Here is a 21,861-nt window from a genome sequence, read left to right on the forward strand (position 1 = left end):
GCCTTGAATAAAACTCAGTGGTTGAAAGGAAACATCAATACCTATTAAATGTGGAAAGAGCCTTGATGTTCTAATCTCGAGTTCCCATTCAGTTTTGGGGTGAATACTTACTGACAGCTACATTTTTTATTAACAAAACTCCATCCCCTGTTTTAAACTGGAATACCCCTATTTTCGTCTTCACCAATCACATGCTGATTATTAAATTCTTTGAGTGTTTGGTTGTCTTTGTTTTGTTGCTTCTCTGTCTTCCCACAAATCTAAATTTCATCCACGAGCTATTCCATCGATTTTCATGGGATATCCTCATGGAATGAAAGGATACAAGTTGTATGATATTGAAAACTAGAAGTTTTTTTGTCTCAAGAGATGTGGTTTTCCATGAAACTATATACTCTTTTCACTAAATCACACATTAAAACCATGTTGTTGATTTATTTCCCGACCTTGTCATACCTACATCTTTTAGCTATTCTGGCAGTTATACAACCCATACTCTCGTAGCTAAAAAAATATAACCACACAGTTGATACATGCACTAGCCACTTCCCTAATTCTGACATGGATGCGCCCCATTCATTTCCTGTTCCGACTGACAACTCTCCCTCAAACCACAGCCTTTCTCCTACACAGGCCCCAACTACACTAGCCTCAATCTCACCTCCTGAACAAAACTAAATTTCACCAGATATGCCCTCACAAGTTCTCAACAACCAGCCAGCCATTCTTAGACGTTCTACTCGAGCCATTAACCATTCTTCATACCTAAAAGACTACCACTGCAATCTCCTACAGTCTCAACCACTTACCTCTTCAACAACAAATACCTTGGGTATGATAAGCTGTCTTCTGATTACAAGCACTTTGCTTTATCAGTCTCCTTTGTTTTTTAACCTAATTTCTACCACCAAGCTGTTCCCCGTGAACATTGGCGCAAGGCAATGACTGAAGAACTCACAACCATGGAAACAAACAACACTTGGTCTGTTGTCCCTCTTCCAGTTAACAAACATTCCATTGGTTGTAAATTGGTTTATAAAGTCAAGTTTAAAGCAGATAGAACCATTGAAAGATACAAAGCTCATCTGGTTGCAAAAGGGTATACCCAACAAGAGGGGCTTGATTATATTGAAACTTTTTCCCCAATAGCAAAACTTATGACTGTCAAAGTTTTACTAACTGTAGTTGCCTCTCTCAATTGGCCATTAGTCCAACTCGATGTGAACAATGCATTCTTATGGTGATCTCCTTAAAGTGATATATATGGACCTTCCTTTGGGCTACAAACATAATCTTGTTACATTTAAGGGGGAGAAACTTGTATGCAAGCTTCATAAATCAATCTACTGGTTGAAACAAGCCTCATGTCAATGGTTTGATAAGTTTTCTCATGCTATTTTACAACATGGCTTCAAACAATCCAAGAGTGATTATTTTCTTTTTATTTGTGGCAGTGGAATTTCTTTCATTACAATTTTGGTTTATGTAAATGATATTATTATCACAGATGCGTCTATTGATAAGATCACTTGTTTAAAACAACTGTTGAATGCCAAGTTCAGGTTAAAGGATTTGGGTTCCCTGTGCTATTTCCTTGGGTTAGAGATTGCTTGTTTAGTAAAAGGCATATTCTTGTCCCAAAGGAACTATACACTACATCTATTAGAAGATTCTGATTTTTTGGCAACCAAGCCATCTTCTGTCCCTATGGATCCTAATGTAAAGTTGCGCATTGATGAAAGTACACGGGAAGCTCCTTTACTTAACCATATCTCGACCTGACATCACATTTGTTGTCCACAAACTTAGTCAATTTGTTGCTAAGCCAAGAAAGTCTCATCTATATGTTGTCCATACTCTTTTGAGATATCTCAAGTCATCTCCTGGTCAAGGCATATTTTTACAAGCTTCTTCTTCATTTTAGTTGAAGGTTTTCTCTGATGCTGATTGGACCTCGTGCCTTGATTCACGAAAATATACTACAGGCTTTTTTGTTTTTTCTTGGAGATTCTCTTATCTCTTGGAAAGCCAAGAAACAAAGCATTGTTTCCCGATCTTCTGTTGAGGTGAAATATCATGCATTGGCTGCCACAACTAGTGAGCTACTTTGGCTACATCGGCTGCTATCCGACTTATAAATAGCTTCAAATCTGCCAACTCTGATATTTTGTGACAATGATGTTGCTACTCATATAACAACTAATCCAATGTTTCATCAACGTACGAAACACATTGAACTAGATTGTCATTTTGTTCTTGATCATGATACCAAAGGAACCGTGAAGCTCATGTCAATTCGGTATTCTTCCCAGCTAGCAGACCTCTTTACAAAATCCCTTTCTCCTTCTGTCTTTCTTCCTCTACTATCCAAGATGGGTGTCATTAATTTCCTCATTCCATCTTAAGGGGGAGTATTAGAGTTTGTTAATATGTTGTACTCTAACTATCAGAGTTTGTTAATTTGTTGTACTCTAACTACTTTGACTAGAGCTAGTTTTAACTCTAACTACTCTAACTAGAGTTAGTTTTATTTCTTTTGTATCTTATATATATACCCACATGTACACTTCAATAAAATGACGAGGGACTTATTTTTATCAAAAGACTCAAGGTTTCAATACCATGCTTAATGAAATATTATCATATTCTTGTATGCTTGGGAATTGTATGATATTGATTTTGATTAACATTCATTTCGTGACATTTGATTGTATGTTGATACGTATAAAGCGATAGGTTAGGTTGGCTTGTAAATTGATTAAGAATAGAATTCTTCTAACCAACTTAGAATTGAACCAAATGAACATTTAACTAGGTGGTTGAAAGTTAAATATTTCACCTAACGTTCTCTAGATCTTAATGCAATTAGGATAATTTGAATATGCATGTCTTTCATCTTTTCGAATTGGATTAGTTACTTGTTTAGGACAATTTAATTATCTTTTCTAATTGTATTGGTTAGGTGTAAGCAATTAATTAATTTTGGCAATGAGACTTTAGTGATAAAATATTTTGGAAAGGGAAAATTCCATACAACCCAAGCTACGCTTTCTCATACAATTCATTAAACCTTTAATTTGTGCTTTTATTTTATGCTATTTAAATTTTCTTGCATCAAAACAAATTCAAACCCCACCATCGGTTACCCTCGGGTTGTAAACTGTTTCATTGAAAAATTCAAGGACTCTATGTGTTCAACTCTTGATATCACTACTCATTAGTTTTAATGGAAAAAGTTTAAAATTATTTGGTCTGGATTTAAGTGATCAAGTCCACCCGATCACTCATATAAGATAATGTTTTACTATCACTATCTAGCAATATTACTTTATCCTCACATTCATGTGCGACATATATCTCAAATGTCATTCCATCACTTAGGATACTAACTCCATGTCATCTTTATCTTTTTCTAATGCATGATAGTTAACACTCACTTCTTTTGCTGGATCCCTACACCACAACTTTAAATTAATAGTACCCGACTTTTGGATACCGCCGATTACCTCAAAGAAAGACCAATAATATGGATCAAAATTTGTACAACGATCGACCATGGCTCATGCACTACAAATGTTCCCATCCCCTGCATATAATATAAATTTTGAATGCAAGTGATAAATTATTTAGATATATTAATTGGATGTGACATAAGAAAATATCCTTCATCCAACCTTCGGTAGTTGGATGCTCGGCTTTTTTTTCTAACCTTACAACCCAATCACAATTGCTAAAATAATTACTACAACATCAATAAGGGGCGAAAACTCATGTTAGTTCATTCTAGTGCTCAACTTCAAAGTTTTAAGGGAAATTAAAAGAGCTGTAAAAGAAATATTTAATATTATTGTATTTTTTTCTTGCATAGGTCACGAATGAAATCAGACCAACATCAACGCGAATCAACTCAATAGAACGGTGAATATGAACGTGAAAAATCAATGCGCTGATTTAGATGTCAATTGGGAATACCGACGCAATCACGTAAGGGCCAAAGGGCATGTGTCCCCCTAACTTCTCGTATTTTGCATTTTTAATATAAAATTAAGTAATATTTAACTATATATATATATATTAAAAGCTAGTAGTTTTCACAAAATCCAAAGGTGGTGTATGGTTTCAAAAGATATTTTCTTATTTCTTGTCAAGATATACGTATTATATTATTCACAAGTTTTAATTTTGTTTCAAATCTTTTTAATTTTCATACTTTTAAAATCTATGTAATAAATCATCATACTTTTATGATAATACTTTTTTAGAATTATCTCTATATCAATATAAAAAGATATTTTAAAAGAAAAATAACAATAAAGACCATAGAAGCCATCATTTTCAAAAAGAAAACATAACTCTAATTCTAATAAATCTTGTATGTAAATCAATTTAAGAGAACTGCTTGTAGATCCTGATGTAAGAATTAAAATTTATGAATATAATAATAAAATTTAGGATCAAGTTCGTAGAGCATACTTACGACAAGGTATTTGTCAGTCTTAGAATCATATTTTTTCATTTAAGAAATTTAGATCGATTTCAAAACATGAAAAACTCGTAAAGAACAGTTATAATATGTACTACATTATTTAATCTATCAAGATATGAATATTCTTTTTAATTCTTTTTATAGTTTTTTAATTACATTGTGCTCCTTTACAGAATTCTTGACTCCATCACTGATTGGGAACCAAGCTAAATCTTCTTTAATCTTTGACAGTTTGGTTGCACAATAGGAAACTCGACAAAAAAATGAAGGATGAGAAATCTTTAGAAAAAAGAAACATAATTCCTCATTTTATCATAAAACTAACCCTAAGTCTCTCAATTTTGAAGTGACATTTCACTTCTTTAATTTGAACTATTTCAACTTAAGCTTGAATCGACTCTGTATAAAATTGTCTATTAAAAAATACGCATGGATCTAGTTAGATGACAGCCACCTCAAACTTTTGTTATTTCTTAACCATAACTTTAACGGTAGGGACTATATCATAGTTAATTTTAAAGTACAGAAATCAAATTATTATTTTTTAAAATTTATGGTGACTAATTGTATTTCAAATCTATATTAATAAACAATTTTTTATTTTTTTTTGTGAGGGCATTAATAACAATTATTGCCAGAGCATTACAGAAGTTTTCGTTTTTATTAAATCAAGATATAACATTCTAATACTTCCCTGGCTATAATATGTTTTGATAAAAAAAAAAAAAAAAAAAAAAAAAAAAAAAAAAAAAAAAAAATTATTGGGTTTTTTTGTAATGAAGAAATTTCACTTATATGAATTGATATAATATATGTGTTTTCTCTATAATTATTTATCCATTCAACATTGCCTTATTTTTGTTTAAAAAAATAGTAATAAATAATATAATAAAACATTGCCTTATTTTGAAGCATGCGCTTCAACCCACGCATGGATAATAATGCCATCATGTGCTTCTCATTCCTTCTTTCCGTTTTTTATTTCATTATGTTATTTAATTTAGTGGATAAATAAAACTCTTAGAAAGAAAATCAAAGAAAAAAAATCTATAAAAAGACAAATAAAATCCAATTTTTAAAATTGAGATTTATGAACTACATTATTCCTATTCTTTCCATTTTCCGCCTAGAATATGTTTCATTGGTTATATTCTAAAAAAATATATGGAAACTAAAACTACTTGAAATTTGATAAGATATCTCATTCTTTTTCCATTCACATATTTGAATAATTATAATAATCTCATTTGGTTTCCTTTACAAAACTAGAAATTTATTCAGTTTTTTAAAAATAAAAAAAATTAATCAAATTATATATAAATATAGCAAAATGTCACTATTTATCCATGATAAACCATGATAGACATCTATCAGTATCAGTAATAGATATCTATCGTAGTTTATCATTAATAGGCAATGATATTTTTCTATATTTGAAAGTATTTTCAATCGTTTTACTATTTAAAATAATTACTTGTTTATCAATGTACGTGAAGTACTCTTGTGCACCTACGTCACTCGTTTACCTTAAAAAATCACTAGTGAAATTATGAATATTATAGGAATTAGGATAATTGATACCTATTAAACTTTTAGGTACCACTTACGCAAATACTCCTATATATTTATATAAAAAAAAAATATACAAGATATTAGACATTTGAAATTTCTAATATCTTCCATTTCGAACGTCCAAAATTATCTACATTCCCAAAAAAAAAAAAAAAAACAAATAGTGGTACAGAAAATAGTCTAACTCTCTAAATTATTAGGTGATAAATAATTTAGTAAAACAATAGAGGAAGTGAACACCAACCAATTGGAGGGAAATTAAGTGGAAACAAACTTGGAAACAGTCATAGAGATAAGTTGAATATAAAAAAGTGAATTAGGTAATTTTCTTTTGTTTGATTTTGTTCAATTCAAAGGCTTTGTCTAAAGAATTATTAGTTTCAAATGGTGGCCCCCACTATTCCAATGGGAGAGCATTATTAAATGCATCATTTTTCTTTGGTAGGTTTTATATCTTCATCCTCATGTGTGTGACTCATCTTAATTTACCAATGTCTCTCTATTATTACCTCTTTTTTTTTTTTTTTTTTTGGACAGCTTTGAATACTAAATTACATTAAATACCCCCAAGTCCCAAATTATTAAAATTCAGAAATTATTATGAGAATAAAAAACACTAAAAACCAGCAAAGTCAAAGAAGAAAAAAAAAAAAAGACTTGTAACTACTCCTTTGAGAGTGATATTAGCCTTTCTAATGAACTCTATTTTCAATTCTTTCGGATCTATTACTCCAACATATCTATTTTTATATGTAACTTGATCGTTTCATTACTTCAATTTGAACCTACCAAATCATATGTTCAGATCTTGTTTTTTATATTTAGGATGTATTTTTTTATATTATACAAAAAAAAAAAAAAGTATAGCCATAATAGTTCAACTCAATAAAATTAAAGTAAAATTAATGATAAAAAAGAGTACGTGGCTCGAATTTCGCACCTTATTGTTCTAAATAAAAATAGAAAGAAGTAAAATATAAGGATGGGTGTTTTTGTAATTTAGGAAAATGTTTGATCAACCGCCCATGACTTCGTGTTTCTAAATTCAATATTTTCGGTCATCCAAATTGAGATTGAAATAAAAACAAGAAAATTGCAACAATTTGGACTGGTTATAGGTGTCACGTGCCACTACCCGTCAATGTCACGTGCGCATCTCTCTCCTCATTAAGTGGTCGTATAAGACAAATTAGGGGCTTTTACTTTTTAGATCAAAAGACAATTCATTTATTAAAATAAACCTATAAGATCACTAAATCAACAATTTTCTTTGCAAAATCTTACATGTGCTTTGGGATTCTTTGTCTCCCTCTTTACACTTCTCTTTATCGATACCCAGATCTAAAAGATTTATAGTTCGAATCTCCACTCCCATTGTACACCTCCAAATCAATTTCGTTCTAAAAATTACTTTGGAAAGCCATAACCTAACACTAATCTTCAACTTTTCAAGGCCATCCTCAACTAAATGATTTTCTAGGCTCCATTTGTTATTAGGAGAAGAAACAAAAATCTTGTGTCACATTCCCTTCTTCTGCTATCAAGAAGAGAGAAAGACAGCGTATTTTTATTCAAGTCTGAGGAGATTTGGGTCAACGGAACTAATATTTTGTAATTGCTGCAGCTTTTCATAAACTAAAATTGCATTTGAAATTGCTTGCAAGATCTGAAAGTTCCCATGTGCTCTTTTTTTATGACTACAATATTCTAGTGCAAAATCCATGCTTACATGTTCTTAACCAGTTTTTTCCCTACTTTTTGCTCACATGCTTAATCTATTCCAAATTCTACCAAACAAGAACCAACTGGATTAGTTGTTTCCCTGGTTGATACCACTTTCATTATGTGTCACAAACCAAAAATAGTAGGTTTAAAGTGATTCTAGACCTAGTGATTTTAACTATTTTCAGATCATTATTGGACTATCATTAGGCTCGAGATAAGGTGAATAAATATCATTGAAATAGTGAATCCATGCCTGTAAAGCACCGACAAAAGTCAGTTGCTTGAAAATGGCAACATAATAACAAAATACAAGCCTTGTGACCACAAAGAGGTTGAAACAACAATTTGGCTATGCATTTAATAAGAATAAGATGGACAACCAGACTATGAAAATATAACTTAACCCTTGAGACATATTCAACAAATTAACCACATATGAGAGAGAGAGACATCTTATATATCCATTGCTTTTAGGGGCATGTTCTTTTGGAAACTCAATAAAATGATCTAAAATAGGGATAACTGTAGCATATTCCAATTGGGTTAGATAATAGTTCCTCATAATAAAAAGGTAGAAATGATCCCCAATCATTCAGATAATTGCAATTAATTTCAATCTCACCAAACCAAATTCTAATAAAAGATCCGATCAGATATTAACATGTGACTTCACCCAACTGCAGCACATTCCAGTGAGTTAAAGCTGGAATCATGTGGCTAAGAATCTAGAGAGGGAGAGGGGTTGAAATCAAATATGAAACAAATGCAATATATTGAGCAAGGCAACATACAGCAAACCTTGTAATGATACATTAACCAAATACAGTCGAATTTCCACAAGCAAAAGAGAGAGACCATGCTTGTATTAGCCTAATCCCATCATGAAGCTCCTCAACAACATCATGTGGCTGGAAAAATGTTGGATTGTATGGACTCGGTTCTTCCAATCATCAGTTCTTTCGTGCTTCATGATGACATGAAATAGCAAAACATCCACCCACCAGACTATAGAACACAACTTTCAACTAATAAATTCAATCGCAGACTTACTAATTAGAGAAATAAGTTTTCACCCTTACTTTAATGGATCATGCCTCCTCACTCCGTTTCTAATTTTGAACCAGGCTGTGCAACATCCATATGCATGGTCAAGCCTTAATCATTTCAATGTTTTTTTTTCAGCTCCTCTTTAGATCAATAACTATGACACTGATGTTGTCGGTGCTTTTCCGCCCTAAAGCAAGACGAGTAAGCAGCGCAGCAGCCAGCGCACTTCGAGAGGGATATGAAATTCCAGCCCCTTCTTCTTCAATTTGAGGCACGGCATTGAGGTCTATTGTAGTAGTATTAGCCGCCACTCCTTCTAGGAGACATTCACGAGCTACCTCACAAGCCAACTCACTTGAAAGAACATCCCACAAGCCATCACTTGCAAGTATTAAACATTCATCATCTGATTCTCTTTTGGTGAAAGTAATTTCAGGCTCTGATATTACAACTGACTTGAGATACTTGTCCCCTGTTTAAAAGAATCATCACGTAAAAAGATAAACATTGTCAATCCTCCAGAAGAAAATTAATTAATAAACGAATTGTTTATTATAGTCCAAAGAATACAATATATCAAACTGGCTGCTTGTCAGAAGCTCCATATATAAGTGACTTAGAATTATCATTTGTGTCGCAAAAAAAGGTGATTTATCTCGCAGAAATCCAGACAAAGAGTGAACTTAATACAAAAGAACAAAATCTAAAAACTTAAAGGAAAAAGGAAAAATCTATGTTCATCTTGAAAATACATGAACTGAAGGAAATAAAAGAAAGTACTTTCCTTCAATCTCTAACACAATCAATTGATCAGAATGACTGAACCCATACACGTAAATCCATTACTTAAATGGGAACATAAATACAAAGCCACCCTCAACAGCTGCACCTTCATACCTGCATTAAATGATATGATCCCTTGCCATTTTTGTTAGTCTTCTTCTTAGATCAAGAGGTAAAATGAGTACTCTGATACAGAAGGAGCAATAGCAGAACAGTCACCAGGCAATAGAGAAACGATGATATATTATTTTAGAGTTCCCATAGTACAGTCAACACAGATGTTAAGTACAGCCTTCCTTAATAAGTTGCCAAAATTCCTAAAAGTTTCCTCACTCTATTGGGCTAGCTAGATTCTTGCTGATATTAAGATTACCTTGCCAACTACTCTCAATGTGCTGACTTAGAATTCTCCAGACATGTAAAGCTCCTCTATAAAATAGCTCAAGCTTACAAATTTGTAGTTCTATCATGTTTCAGGTCAATGAAAGTATTTCTCGACATGGTATTAGATCTATAAACTCCTCATTGATGTTTGGAATGATTTAGATAAGTCTTGGCAAAAGATATCAATTTCTCAACCTGGACTTTGCACATATCATTAAAATATATATTGGCCTGATTAAAACACTAACTCAACACCTAAAAATTCAAGCGTTCATATTAAAAACTTAACGTAGTTTACCATTCCACGTGTAAGAAAGATATTTAAAACTCTCATCATAAGATCCCTCTTCAATCCGTCAATTTCAAAAGCTTCGGTATTCAACCAATTTTCACTGGGGAATAAGCTGCTCAAATTCTAACAGAGAACTCACAATTGTTCTTTCTTTCCAAAATATCATTACATACAGACGCCATAAATCTTGAGCGGATGGCCTTTATGGCAACATCATCTTTTCTCAATCGAAGATCAACATGCAGATTAGCCTATATGGCAACATCTTATCTCTAGAATTCCACACGTTGATATCACACTAATCATAAATCTGAAGTAGGCAACGCTCAGGAAGTCTCCCACCTAATGCCTGTAGAATAAAAACTCATTTCGGTTGAAATTACAAGATGCAATTTCTCAAAATTTGTCTCCATATGTATAGATACATTGCTAACCTCTTACACCTAATAGCTAAAACCTTTTGCTTCAACACTAGCACTTATCTTCAGCCTGATCTTTCAACAATAAAGCATATGACCCATCAGACAAGTTCTGAATCATCTGATATCTAGCTTAGTCTCATCAATTTATGCTGTGAAGCTGGCATCTAAAATTGAATCTAATCATAAGCTGTTGCCACATCAGTCTTATCATTTCTAAGAAAAAAAACACTTAAACCCACATAAGTTTCAATATATGTATATATATAGAGAAATGAGATCAAAGACACCAATGCCCCACTGCTTGAATAAGCTGGAAAACTTGCACTTTCCAAATCCAAGCTACCACTTGTTAACATTGTTCATCAGTCAAAACTACTCTGTTCCGATTTCCCAACATATCTTAGAAAAAGCAACCAATTCACGGTAACGAAACCTACTAAGTTCAGTGTTTGGTCCATTGATAAAACAAAAATGGTGGGTGCGTTTTCTCTAACTCTTCTCTTAACCCCTTATTACTCTCCTCTGCCGTTTTTCTCTCTCTCACTCGTCTCTTCACATTCCTCCCATTTCTTCTCTCTTCTGGTTCGTCCTCTTTGCCTCCTCTATTTCTTCTCTTGATCGTATGGGTCTTTTTCTTGTTGAATCACTCTTTGCTCTTCTTCTCTGTACATTTTTCTAGGGTTGTTTTCATGTTTTTTTTTTTTCTAAGATCTACTACGTGTGTGGTTATTAGTTGTAGATCCGACTATTTTTCTTCTTCCTTCTGTCATGGATTTTTGAATCTGTCTTCTCCACTTTTTTTCCAGAGGCCAATGATGATTTTTTTTTCAATGTCACCTGTGTCCAAAATTCGTATTAAAATATCTAAATTCGATTTAAAAATCATGTTTTCTCATTTTATCTTCAATTAGTTCATTCTCTGTTCTTGTTTTTATTTGTATTAAAAAAATATCCAATTCATCTTGTTTTTGTTTTTTGTTTCAGTACATTATTTTTGTTTTGATTTTTTTTATTGGAGTTAGATTTCTCCCTAAGTAGATGAGGGTTAAAAAGCAATTGTCAAATAGAAAGGAAAATGTTCATTTTATTGAAATATAACATGTATTTGGATAGAAAAATATAATTGTTTTACAAGATTGTGACTAAAATTAAATATGTTACATTTTTAAAAAGAAAAAACAAATATATAGTCCAATTTTTAAGATTATTTGATGTTCATGTTTGAGTGTTAAATACTTGTGTTTAGTTATCATTTATTTGGAATATATTTGGTATTTAGAAATGGAGAAAAAAATATGTGTAATAGAGTGTTCAAAAATTGAATTCAAAATTTCATGTTTAGTATATGAGTACTTCGTAGAGAATTTGTTATGTTTTAAGAATGGAAAAAAGAAATTGTAATTTTTTTTTTTTTTTTTTTGTCTTAAAAAAGTTAGGAAATTAAGTGTACACTTGAAAATTAAAGTCAACAATATATTAAAAAAGAAGAGAAAAAAAATAAATAAATAAATAAATCAGTCTCATTTAGAAAAATTGCACCAGATACCCCAACTCAATTCAACTTAACTTTGCACCCAAATACAAACTTTTTGAATCAACTCCCGCACCCCAAGCACAGACAATAATTACCAACTCAACTCAACTTTGCACCCCAAAAATAGACAATTTAATTCATCAGATAATTTGATTCTCTAGACAATAATTACTAACTCGATTCAACTCCACCCCAAATACAGACAAACTCAACTCAACTCAACACCCCAAACACAGACAATTTAATTATTTAGATAATTTAACTTTCTAGATAATAATTACCAACTCAACCCTACACAACAAATGCTCCCTTAATAACTTACATCATAGTTATCGACCACCTCTGGAATAGTGCAGACTGACAACCAGCCAAGATTAAATGTGACTTAACATTGTTGTCACAAGATTCATCCATCTAGCCATATCCTACCATATTCTCATCCATACATTTCTTGTCAAACAAACACATTACTTCCATACCCTCCCTTGGCAAAAAAGAAGAATTCATCATGAAACTCGAGGAAGAGAGAACTATACACGTGCGCACACACACACTCAAGGGAATGAAGCAGAAATGTAGATAACAAAAGGTTTTCCATAGCAGTCAGCAGAAAACAACATATAGAGGAAAGTACAGTTAAATAACATTAATGATTTTTAAAAAATAAAGTGACTGACCAACCAACAGAGATACTTGCCAACATGACATGATTCTGCAGGATCCTGCAACCGTAACAAATTGAATTTCGAAATCTCTTCTCTGCTGTTTGTGTATCTCACCACAAGAGGAAGAGATCCCTCAACTCGTACTTTTATTAAGGTCATTCTAGTTGCATGAAGTTAGAATCCATATTGAAGGATCTGAAGGCTTCAGACTCTTGAAATGGTTCCTCGAACAAAAAAAAAAAAAAAAGTTTTCTAAATTACAGGACATTTTTTTATTGAGATTCTCACAAAGAAAATTCTTGATCCTTACTCTTATTTGTTGAGTCTTTTCTACTTTCAGCACATGAAAGCCGCATATACATTGCAGTGTTAGCATACAACCCCAAAGTGACAGAGTTCTAGGACAAACGAAATCTGTGAGGGTTTAATGTCTCGATTATTATGTTATGATATGCACCTAATAATATCACTATGGCTTTATAAGGGCATGGAAGACTTCTGCACTGTTATTTTAAAAAAAAAAATGATAATAATACTTTTGCCCTAGACCTTCCAAATTTAAGAAGAAGGTGTTCTACAAAGATACTATGAAATTTTTTTGTCTTTATTCACTACCATTCAATGTCCCACAATCAGTAGATGAGAAAATGCAATTGCATTTTCATTCACAAATCATATACTTCGCCTTTCTGCCATGTAATGCAATGTTCTCAGGAAACCAATTTCAGAAGTATCACAAGGCTTCATCGAGATCAATGCTCCAAGACAAGATGTGGAGCAAGAAGAAGCAAAGTCAGATTTATTCAGATCACACACAATAATCAAGCAAAACAAAATTCAATGGGGATGTTTAAGCAACTTCACAAAAGCAGAAAAAGTCGTGACCATCATTCGTAGGAGCAGTAATTATTACCTATTGCACGGGACATTGCAAGGATTCCTTCAACCCGAGCTCCATTTACGAAAATCACCCGTCCTCCAGCAGCTTCAATTCTTGCTAGTTCATCATTTCTATCAGGCTGAGAGTAAGATTATGAAAATTATGAGAAAGTATTATATGTCCATCATGAGACAACTACTGTGGGAAAACATATCGTGAAAGAATACACAGAGAAATTAAATAGACCAAGAATATTAGAACACAAAATCATTAGCCAGAGCAAACATACAGGTCACCCATATTCTATCCATCTAAAATGTACCTCTCTTTTGGAAAAATGTGTATGAAATGAATGATCATAGGAAACCCTCTCAACATAACTTCAGTCTCTGAAGCACACTTAAACAAGAAAAGAAAAAACAAAAACCAAACACCATGGAATTACTGAACATCTATAAGCAGCAAGGTCAAAGTTCCAACATCTTATCACATAAGATTAGATTAGCTAAACCCATCAAACAACACTTCCATAGAAAGGTTTGCATAATAACAAATAGTTTATGGTAACTCATTAAGTGGTATCCGATTACACACATTTTCAGAAAGTAATATATACCTAAAGTTTCTTCATTCCACTTCATCCACCACTTTTTTCTGCTTAAATACAAGTGTGGCAACAAATTTAAAAACCTCAATGAAAAGCTAAGACCTATTTGGCTTTTAGTTTTTGAAAATTCTGTATACATACAACTGTGGCGAAGTTATCAAAACAGAGCCTGAAGAATTAATTGCAACAAAAGAAGATCGTATCTCGATAGCCACAGCCGGAGCAACAAGTGTCATAAAAATAACAATGGCACGTCAGGATAACTATCCATAACATAACTCAGACGAATTAATATAGCTGTTAAAGGATGGGACATAAATTGAAAAGCATTATGCATCTGTCCCAAAATTAGTAAAGATTGGAAAAAAGAAGAAGAATAAAATGGTCAAATGAATGAGAATCCAAGGGGAACCTAATCAATCTCAAACTAAGGCAAGATATAAACCCCAGCCCCACAATCAGATAGCACCAAAATTAGACAAACAAACCCTTGGGAGTTATCACCTCCTCAAAAATTGACAGCAAAGCACGTGTCGAGCAAACAGATCATTACAGATCAGTTATGAGAGAGAGTAAACCTTGTGATCATTAGAGAGGGGAATGGCCCTTCCTCCTCGGCAAAGGACGGCGCGTGAATCGCCGCAGTTGGCGACGATTATGTGATCTGGTGTGAGTACAGCGACGACGGCGGTGGAGCCGCCGAGAGCCACCTCCATCGGATGGCACCCACACTTGCCTCCGACGCTCCCACAGGCACAAGTACTGAGTGCCACTTCGTCCATTCTCTCAAAGCTCCGCCGCATCACTCTTCTCCAAGTCGCCTCCTCCTCCTCCTCCAACTCAACCCCCTCCGCCGCGGTGCTACCACCACCGCCACTCTCACCTTCCTCGCGCGTGCAAATCACGCGCGAAAATTCCTCTTGTACGAACACGTGCATCTTCTCCCTACATAACGCTGCCACCTGTCCCATCCAATAAAGCAAAGCAAATTAGACTACTACAATGACGATAATAACCTCCCTTCCTAATGATTCAACATGACCTCGATGGTAATTTGAATTATCTATTTACTGGGAAAATAAATTATAAACTTTACTATTAGGGCTTTACGTGAGGGCCTCCATGTCCATCGTAGACGGCGAAGAAATGCACCAGTTGCCGTCGGAAATTTTCTGGACCTAGAACGCACGTGCTCACCGATACTGCATCCTCCATCTCACGTGACCTCCCGGATACCGACATCATCCCGAAAACCGGCTGAGGTACCGATGCTGAAGCTCTTACAGTCTTCACGTCCTCCCCCGATGACGAAGACGATGAAATCTCCGGATTACCGTCACCGTCCGTCTTCCGACCACGTTTCTTCTCAAAACCGGAGCTACCAGTTTGATTCTCTTTCCGGTGGTGAGTGGTGGAGGACGAGGGATTCGCCGACGATACTGTTGCTAACCGTCTCATCTCTATTCTACGTCGCCGGCGCTCTCGGCATTTTGCCGGCGAATCTTCATCATCTTCGCTTGGCATTATACTGTAAACCTCCGTCATCGGAATCGTCCGAAGCAGGAACTCGCCGTGGAGTATCTCTGCCTGAGGACAATCATCATCGGCGAAGTGTTAATATGAACCAAGCAAAGTAATGGTGTGCGGAATTTCGCTCAGAAGAAAACGTGTCGCTGTTTTCCTCTATAGGGGAAAAAAATATATATATTTTTCCCTCGTCGAGCAGGGACACAAAAAAAAAAAAAAGAGAGCCTCTCGGGCAATTCTAAATCTACGGGCAGCTACAGAGCCTGCCCCACCTGTCTACATCCGACCTCTATTTCATGCTGTGAGGACACGTGGTACTCATGACGATCCCTTTTCACTAATTCCTTTCTGTTTCCAGTCAATTTCTCGTATCGCGAGAATTTTCCCTCGAGGACACGTGTCAAAAGTGCTCGAAAAGTGGAGGCCCATCTTGCCAGGACGATACAAGTGGATCAATCAGAAATTTCCACGCCAGGCTTGTCATAAACGACAGAACATCGGTCCCACCTCGACTAGCCTTTTTCACCGAAATTTTTTTTTAAACTTTTTTTTTTTTTGATTTTTCTCCTTTTAATTTCATTTTTGCCACGGGCATATACGTGGCGTGATTTCAGCTCACCAGCACACACATAGTGACGTGTCTGGTTCAACGTTGACACGTTGGAAAGTTATCTGACAGGAACAAAGTTAGTGTTGTAGGCTTACCGCCGTCCGCCTGACGTTACAAAAGTTTGATTCTTCTAACTTTGTGGAATGTTACAAAATTCATTGTTTTTTCAAATCTCAAGTTATAAATCCTTAAATTTTTCATTTGTATTTATTTGATTATATTATTTAATGTATAATTGAAATAGGTTGTACTAAAAAATTAATAAAATATCTCATTTTTCAACTTTTTAAAATTAACTTGTCTAATGGGTATAAAGTGGATTTTTATGTCTATTTGAGCCTTTCCACTTTCAATTCTGTAGGCATAAAGTTTATAAATTTTAAAAATGGTTGAATAGCTCAACAAAGTACTAGACATGAATTTCAATTTGAAAAATTTTAGACTTCTTCGATAGTGAATTCAGAATTAAAAACATAGTACTCTTTTTCTTTCTCTAAAATAACAATTAGACTCTCTTTAAAATTTAGAAATTTAGCTGATACAAAATTGAAAATTTATAAATTTCTCATTTTTCTTCTAGATAAATTATTGGACTTTCTTTTTTGAATGGGTTACATGACTCTTGGGAATCCTCTATATGATACATCCAAGTTAATCTTGGATGGCTCGTAAAGGTCCTAAAAGGCGAGACTATCATATCAAGGCTACCTTATTTTTTTCAACTTAGAGGGAAGTTGTCTAAATCACTATGAGTAGAATCTTACTCAACAAAAATTATTCGAACCCTGATTAAATCGCTGATTAACCTTTCAAAAGCAAAGAACATAGTGGATGCATCTTTGAAGATTGATAGTCAAGTGGGTGCAGTTTTCTTTTATTAATTGTAAGCGTTCTTATAACCCTGACACCCACTCCTTAGCATGGGTTATTTTTAATTCTTTTGATGCCCTTCACCTTCTTCATCCTCTAGTTTAAAAGGCTAAAGAATTTTTTTGGATGTCTAATTTTCCAAATTAGATGTCTTTTATTCTTAATGAAGATCTTGGGAATGGTTAGCTCATGTATTAAAATTATTTTTTCAAAAAAAACAAAAAAAACAAAAATTGTACTTTAATTTTTTTTTTCTAATTTCTTTGTATATGCATGATTTATAAGATGCATTCTTAACCATAAACGGTTATGAAATTACGAATTTATCTTTTTATCATAAGATTATAACATTTATCTAGAGAAAAATTATAAGAGATTAATTGTTCGAAATTTCTAGATGACGTATTAATTATATAACAATCAGAGAGATTTCAGTGATATTTAGTTTTCATAATAGTTTCATTTAAATATATGAAGAATATAAGACGTAGGACTAAAATGAAGGAAGACTTTGTCGCTTCAACAAATTTTTATGGATAGAAACACACTAATTACTTATCATCTAAAAAGTGTGTGGTTTTATTTTTCAATCACCAAAATCCTCGAATCAATATGATTTCAATCCTAAGGATTGGGTGAGACATAAATTGTCTTAAGATCAAATATCTTGAAACAAAGAACAAGTTCCTTACCTCAAGATTCGAACACTTCACAAGAAGGATGATCAATCCTATTTGAATATTCTTGGCATACAACTCAAATGAGTTGCAAATTCGAGAAGCTCTCTGGCTAATCCCAATAATAAATACAAAGGCTAAAACTCAATTCATCGTCATTTGATTAAAACAACCTAATAACAAGACTTAAATAGCCTCCCAATAAAAATTCTAATGCAACATAAAAAGACTAAATGATCGTACTTAATTGGAAAATATTAAATTTAAATCAAAATTATTAAATAAAATTTAATTAATAATTTAATGTGTGGACGGTTGATATCACATACAGCAGGCATAAGCATACAAATATTGATCATAAGTAAAGCAGCATAAAGTATAGTATGACAACTTAATCTTATAATATAAATTAAACTCGTGAGCTAAATGTAAATATAATTTTTTTAAAATTAAAGAAAAGGATGACACAGAATATTTGATGCTTGCTAGTAATGTATTCATGGGACTTCGAGACCAAAAAGGACAATGACACGTGGAGAGAAAATAGAGGGCCAATTAAAGAGGTGGTATTTGTATTTGGGTAAGTAACGGTGACAGCGAAAGCGACCGTTCCAATTCCGAAGAGTCTCTTTTTAACTTTCCGCTCAAACAAGCCAGTGCCGAAGTTTTCACTCATCTATATAAACTATTTTAAAACTTAACACAAAAGTTTGTCTTTTTACACATTTATTTAAGGTTTTTTTTTGGGCGAATATAAGGATTTTTCTATTAATATGGTTTTTGTTGAAATTTACTATTTCAGATTATTATAAATATTATAATAAAGATGTTTAATGCTTAGTATCCTAACAGTCATGTATCCATCTCACGCTGTCTATATGTGTTGTAGTTATTGTGTCTATGTAAGATCACATTTAAAAAATCTCACTTTGAATTTTCATATTACCATATTTCTATGAGTTTAGTTATTTCATAATTTTAGGTATTTTATTTTATTATTTTATTATTTTATTATATATTTCTCCAGTATTCTCATTGTGCTCCTCAATTTTACAACACATTACCAACACGAGCTCTTGTGGCTTCCCTCGTTGAAGTTAGGTCGGTTTTTTTCTCTTTATTAAAATTAATAAATTAAATGTTACTTTGGATATTTAATACATATTAAATTCTAATATAAATACAATGTTCTGTGATAGTCTTGTCATGACAAACCTTACAAAATTAGAATTCGCAGCCCTTGACATTAATGACCATAATTATTTTTCCTGGGTGCTCGATTCCGAAATCCACCTGGATGCTATGAACTTGGGAGAAATATATAAAGAAAGAAATACGACATTTAGTCAGGACAAAGAAAAAACTATGATTTTCCTTCGTCATCATCTCCACAAGGGATTGAAAATGAAGATCTTACAATAAAAGATCCCCGTATATTGTGAAAAATTTAAAAGAAATTTATGATCGACAAAAAACAGTTATTCTTCATAAAGCTCGTTATGGGTGGATGCGTTTAAGGTTACAAGATTTTAAATCAATAAGTGATTACAATTCCACATTATTTAAAATCAGTTCAAAATTATTGTTATGTGGAGAGAAAATTACTGATGCTGATATGTTATAGAAAACATTTTATACTTTTCATGTCTCGAATATGCTCCTGCAACAGCAATATCGAGAAAAATATTTTAAACAATATGCTAAACTAATTTCATGTCTTCTCGTGGCTAAACAAAATAAAGAGCTATTAATGAAGAACCACAAATCTCGACCAACTGGAACAACACCATTCCCTGAAATGAATGCTAGGAATGTTAATAATCGTAGTCAAGGTCGTGACATGACAGAGGAAGAAATAATTATTATTTTCATGGTGGTTATTTTAATATTCAAATTTCAAAAGAACCACACAAAATGATGATCATAAAGGAAAAGCTCCACGAGATAAGAGTTCAAGGAGTGTTGAAAATAAATGTTGCCGATGCAGAATGACTGGGTATTGGTCACATACTTGTCGTACGTCAAGACACTTAAGGCCTGTTTGGGGGCCTGATATCCTATATGGAGAAATCATATAGCCCCTATATCACGGTTTGGCCCACTGATATACTATCTCATCTTTTCACTTCCTTCAACATGTGTACAGTAACCCTCATTTAACAACTCTCAGCTTCTCCACCCCCACTTCCTATGTCTCCTCTCTTCTCATACCACTCTCTTCTCCTTTCCTATGACCCACTTACGTTTTTATTTATTTATTCTTTTCTTGAGTTTATTTCATTATATTTCGTGGTTAATTTTTTTCAACTATATCCATTTTATTAAGAAACCATGGTATTTCAATCTAGTTCCATGCACCAATTTTTTACCTTCAATTTACATACATCGTTTTTTTTCTCCAGTGTCCTGTGATAAAGTATATTAATAATTTATTATCTATAAATTATGTCATTCAAGTTTTCATTTTTTATTTGCTTAGTGTATCAATTATTTATCTGTATAATGCCCATTAAAAAAATTACAATATTTTGGACTAAATCTTTGTACACAATTTCTCAAAATAAAAAAAATAAAAAAAAAATTCTCTTTATATACAACATCAATATTCAAAATCTACTATTCAAAAGCTCATTATAAAACCTCAATAGAAAATATTTAAATGACCATTCAAAACCCTTTAGTTTTTTTTATAGTTTTTAAAAGTTAAATTTATAAATACTACTTACACTCGTCTATTTTTATTCTTTGTTTTATTTTTTAAGTCATGATTGAAATTTATATATAAATAGTATTAAAAAGTGGAAAAAAGTTTTAGAAAAAAAGTCGGTACGTCAATCCCTGACTTAGAATTAAATTTTGTATTTTTAAATATTGGTATTTCGTTGACTATTTATGATTAATCTTAAATGAGTTTTTTTTAAACAACAATAATAAAGAATTATTTAAAAGACAATAATTGAATATAAATTTTTTTTTAATTGATACATTAATTGAATTATAAGATTAAAAAAAATAGTGTTCATACAAACAAATTATTTTATAGTACAAAAAACTGAACCAGATAGCACTGACATATGAATTTTACACACCTAAACACAGACATATGAACTCAGACATAACAACTTTGCACAACCAAACACAAACATATAAACCCAGACAACAATTCTGCACCTCAAACTAAGACATCAGAACTCCAGACATCCTATATCATCTTAACGCCCCAAACAACCCCTTAGTTGATCTCTATCAAGCCTTCCTAAAGGAAAAATAAAAAAATGTGAAAGCAAATTTTGCATACCAAGATAATGACATATTTGACCCATCCCATATGACAAATTTGGATATGACGGACTTCTTTGAATCTCCTGAAGAAAAGATTGGCACAGTTGATGAAACATAAAGTGTTTTTGTGACTTTGAGAATATCCCGACTTAATGTTGTTTTCTTTTATCTATCTTCATGTTTTTTTAGTACATGCTAACCTTTGTATATTCCAAGTATTGTTTTTCTTATTGTAGTTATTTTCTTTTAATAAAGAAACATGGATCATTTTCATTTGTTGGGTGATTAAAAAATGAGCAAAGAAGATTTACGTCTGATAGGCAGTGCAACTACACACACGATACTTACAAATAAAGAATACTTTTCCAAATTAACAATGCTAAAAGCAAAAATAAATATAATATCAGGTTCTGCAAACTTGATTAAAGGTTTTGGAAAAGTAAATATCATTTTACCTAAAGGACAAAATTTACAAATAATAATGCATTGTTCTCAAAT

At 32.8% G+C, this 21,861-nt stretch overlaps 1 protein-coding gene across 4 annotated transcripts; it reads right to left on the reverse strand.

The window, feature by feature from the left end:
* Window positions 1–8,361: 8,361 nt before the first annotated feature.
* On the reverse strand, window positions 8,362–16,639 carry AHG1 (Protein phosphatase 2C family protein). 4 transcript variants are annotated; one of them, XR_016531694.1, is made up of 6 exons: window positions 15,508–16,639; window positions 14,976–15,359; window positions 13,824–13,929; window positions 13,221–13,324; window positions 12,943–13,134; window positions 9,201–9,302 (listed from the first exon to the last, which is right to left on the reverse strand). XR_016531694.1 is itself a non-coding variant. In XM_039027755.2 (4 exons), exons 1-4 carry the CDS (start codon window positions 15,940–15,942, stop codon window positions 8,962–8,964), a joined length of 1,266 nt encoding a protein of 421 aa, XP_038883683.1. In that variant the 5' UTR covers window positions 15,943–16,622; the 3' UTR covers window positions 8,362–8,961. The 4 variants fall into 4 exon arrangements, 2 of the variants coding, with proteins under 2 accessions (XP_038883683.1, XP_038883693.1); XR_016531692.1 differs by having other exon boundaries at window positions 9,201–9,727; window positions 12,923–13,134; XM_039027755.2 differs by lacking the exons at window positions 12,943–13,134; window positions 13,221–13,324 and having other exon boundaries at window positions 8,362–9,302; window positions 15,508–16,622.
* Window positions 16,640–21,861: the final 5,222 nt, after the last annotated feature.

This window comes from Benincasa hispida, chromosome 1 (genome assembly GCF_027475165.1).
Source record: "Benincasa hispida cultivar pf3 chromosome 1, pf3_genome.v1.1, whole genome shotgun sequence".
In the NCBI taxonomy this organism is placed as follows: domain Eukaryota; kingdom Viridiplantae; phylum Streptophyta; class Magnoliopsida; order Cucurbitales; family Cucurbitaceae; genus Benincasa; species Benincasa hispida.